Source organism: Empidonax traillii, unplaced genomic scaffold (assembly GCF_003031625.1).
Source record: "Empidonax traillii isolate 1590-97213 ecotype Southwest subspecies unplaced genomic scaffold, ASM303162v1 scaffold1297:size275931, whole genome shotgun sequence".
NCBI classification, from domain to species: Eukaryota; Metazoa; Chordata; class Aves; order Passeriformes; family Tyrannidae; genus Empidonax; species Empidonax traillii.
In genome coordinates, this window is record NW_020956490.1 from 35,143 (window position 1) to 37,842 (window position 2,700).

General features: G+C 58.6%; 2 protein-coding genes across 4 annotated transcripts in view; both read right to left on the bottom strand.

Moving 5' to 3' along the window:
- Positions 1-2,700, bottom strand: part of TMEM208 (transmembrane protein 208) — a 16,390-nt gene that overhangs the window by 12,236 nt on the left and 1,454 nt on the right. The gene's annotated exons all lie outside the window — the stretch shown is intronic.
- The window catches only part of ELMO3 (engulfment and cell motility 3), an 11,222-nt gene that overhangs the window by 6,009 nt on the left and 2,513 nt on the right, over positions 1-2,700 (bottom strand). Inside the window, exons 1-8 of one of the 3 annotated variants that reach the window (XM_027906423.1) lie at positions 2,361-2,492; positions 2,226-2,266; positions 2,065-2,137; positions 1,919-1,969; positions 1,275-1,444; positions 478-577; positions 231-382; positions 69-147 (exon numbers count right to left, since the gene is read on the bottom strand). The exons of the other annotated variants lie outside the window; for them this stretch is intronic. Coding sequence (XP_027762224.1) covers positions 69-147; positions 231-382; positions 478-577; positions 1,275-1,444; positions 1,919-1,969; positions 2,065-2,137; positions 2,226-2,266; positions 2,361-2,438 — 744 coding nt within the window. The 5' untranslated portion in view covers positions 2,439-2,492. Of the gene's footprint in view, positions 1-68; positions 148-230; positions 383-477; positions 578-1,274; positions 1,445-1,918; positions 1,970-2,064; positions 2,138-2,225; positions 2,267-2,360; positions 2,493-2,700 lie in introns of those variants that run through there. 3 annotated transcript variants of the gene reach the window in all.

Genomic DNA, 2,700 nt, shown 5'->3' on the forward strand with positions numbered 1-2,700 from the left:
CTCCCTGGTGACAGGGGAACTGTGGTGCCTGGCTCTGCAATGCCACCACCCTGCCTGCTGCCCCTCACCCGCCGCTCGGCGTTGGTCGCTGCCAGCAGCAGCGCGATGAGCAGGGCCATCGCCTTCAGCTGCAGCTGGGCGTTTGTCCTGCGGGAGGAAGAGGAGGAGGGCTGTGAGAACCACCAGCTCTGAGGGCGGGGGCGAATGGGTGCTCTGGCCTCTCCACTTACGCCTGCAGGTGGGTGAGAAGACGATCCAGCGTCACTTCTTTTTTGACCAGCTCGAAGAGGAGGCGACTGGTGGGCACCATGTTCTCCAAGATGGACAAGGAGAGCTGCTGGATGGATGCATCCACCGCGTTCATATTGACGTAACTCACTATCTGCGAGACACCAAAACCACCCGTCGAGGGCAGGCTGAGCCTGGGGGACGAGGACAATGAGGAATCCCAAGGGTACAGGCTGTGGAGGTGCTTACCTTCTTGATGAAGACTGTACTAAGATTTTCCCAGGAAACAAAATCATGCTCCATCAGCTCTGTGAAGGCTTTCAGGGTGTGAGCCAGCATCTCCCCTGTACTGGAGGGACAGATGAACAAAGGCAGTGAGGAGAAGAAAGGAAAGAGACTGTTGGGTTAGAAATGACTCTCACTTAGTCATCCCAGGAAGTCAGGACAGGGGAAGTTCAACAGTTGGAAAGCTGCATTAACGCGGTACAAAGATCACTGTAGACAAACCCTCAGGAAAGCCAAACCACCCCATATCCCTCCCTGTGATTCTAAGAAACATCTGCTGTGCTGCCTGGTTTTAGGCTCCCCATTCTCTGTGTGCCAGGAGCTAGAGGAGATGCACCATCACATCCTGAACGAGTCACACAGGCACTCGTATTTGGCAACTGGAGTTTTCTTGAACTGCCTGAAAATCTCTGGCAGCTAAAACCTCGGGACAGAGGGTTTATTCGGGGTGGCAGGAATGAGGAGCAGTAGAGGAGGCCAAGATGATCACAGGACGTTTCCTGGTAGCAAAATCCGTGAGGCTACAGATGACCCAGCCAGCAAAGGGATGGGAGGTTCAAGTCTGGGCACATTCACAAGGAGGCAGGACCACACATCCCTGGGGACCTTCCCCTGGCTGCCAGCATGCAGGGACACAGCCACAGTGCAGGCATCAACAAGTCAGGAACGCAAAGAGAGTCCACTCCAACACCCAGCTTGGAGCTCACGCAGCATGAGCAAGGCAGAAAAAAAGTCAAAGAAGGTCATGTCCTGATACTCACTCATTCCCTTCTTCCACAATAGAATAAATTTGTTTCAAGCCATTCCTGTTGATGAACTCTTGAGCAAAGGTAACATCCTGGGAGAGGCTTGCAAGCTTCTTCAGTGAGTCAGTCTTCACATCCACATTCTTGCTCTGGATCCCGCTGTACAACCGCTCTGCTTCTTGGTCCTACCAGGAAGGAAAGAATCAAGCCAAAGGGGCTCATTGAAAGACAGCGAGAAGCTTGAAGAAGACTGGAAGAGCTGAAGTGCAAGTTTTGGAAGGAGTCTCAGACTAGAGCAGCCCCAGTGAGGAGCAGGACTGAGAGACAGAGCCACCAGAGCAGAGACCAGGAGGAGCTGAGGACGGAGGTCAAGCTGGCATTACACCAAGAACACTTGATGAGTTGGCCCACGCGTCCAAAGCATCTCGAGATGATTTAGTTTCTCTTCAAACTCCCCCAAGCTCTGCCGAGGGAAAATGAAGGCTGAGACACGTCTCCTGCCCAGGTTATTCCTGCTGGGTCTGAGGCACCGAGAGGAGCCAAGTCACGGAGGGAAATCAGCCGCAGAGGGCTCGGAGCACCGCACTGCCCCACTGCAGGGACACATCCCACCAGAGCACAGGGCGCAGGAGGAGACAGGGGGTCAGAGGGAGATGTACCGGGGAGGTGGTCAGCCGCAAAATGCTCCCGTTCTTAATCTCCCTGCGGTTCTGTAAGGAGAGAGGCACGGGTGAGAGACACCGGCGGGGCCGGCAGAGACCGGGGGGGGTTTGGGGGGTGGGTGTTTTGTGGGTGGGTATCTCACCGACTCGGTGATGTAGGTCTGCCGCCCGTCCACGTACTGCAGGGCGTAGTGCTCGGCGTTGGGCAGGCTCCACCTGCGGGCACGGGCGGCCGGTCACGGCCCCGTCTACGGCCACAGCCCGGCGGCCGTCGGGGCTGCCGCGACCCCCGGCTGGTACTCACGCGTCGCAGACGTCCTTGAGCACCGCGGAGAGGGGCTTGGTCTGCGGGCGAGAGCGCGGCCGTGAGCCGGGGATGGGGATGGGGGGGGTGTGCGCACACACACCGGGAGGGGGTGCGGGGGCTGCCGGGCGGTACCTGCTGGAGCTCGATGAGCTGCGGGATGGCTCCCACCATCTGGATGGCGATCTTCACCACGTCCTTGGGCGGCGGCATGGCTGGGGCTCCCGCCGGGGCTCCGCTCCAGTTCCGGGTTGCTGGTGGTGGTTGGTGCCGCCGCACCGAGGCCTCGGCGCCGCCACCCAGCCCCGAGCAGGCCCGGCCCCCTCACCTGAGCTGACGCGGCTTGGCCGGGACCCACCTCCGCTCCCGTCGGGAAAAAAGCGCCCCGCTCCCCCCTCCCCAGGGCACCCCCATCCCACCGAGGGCGAGAAACTCTGGAAAAAATTGTTGATATTTTTTTTTTTTTGGTGCTTTT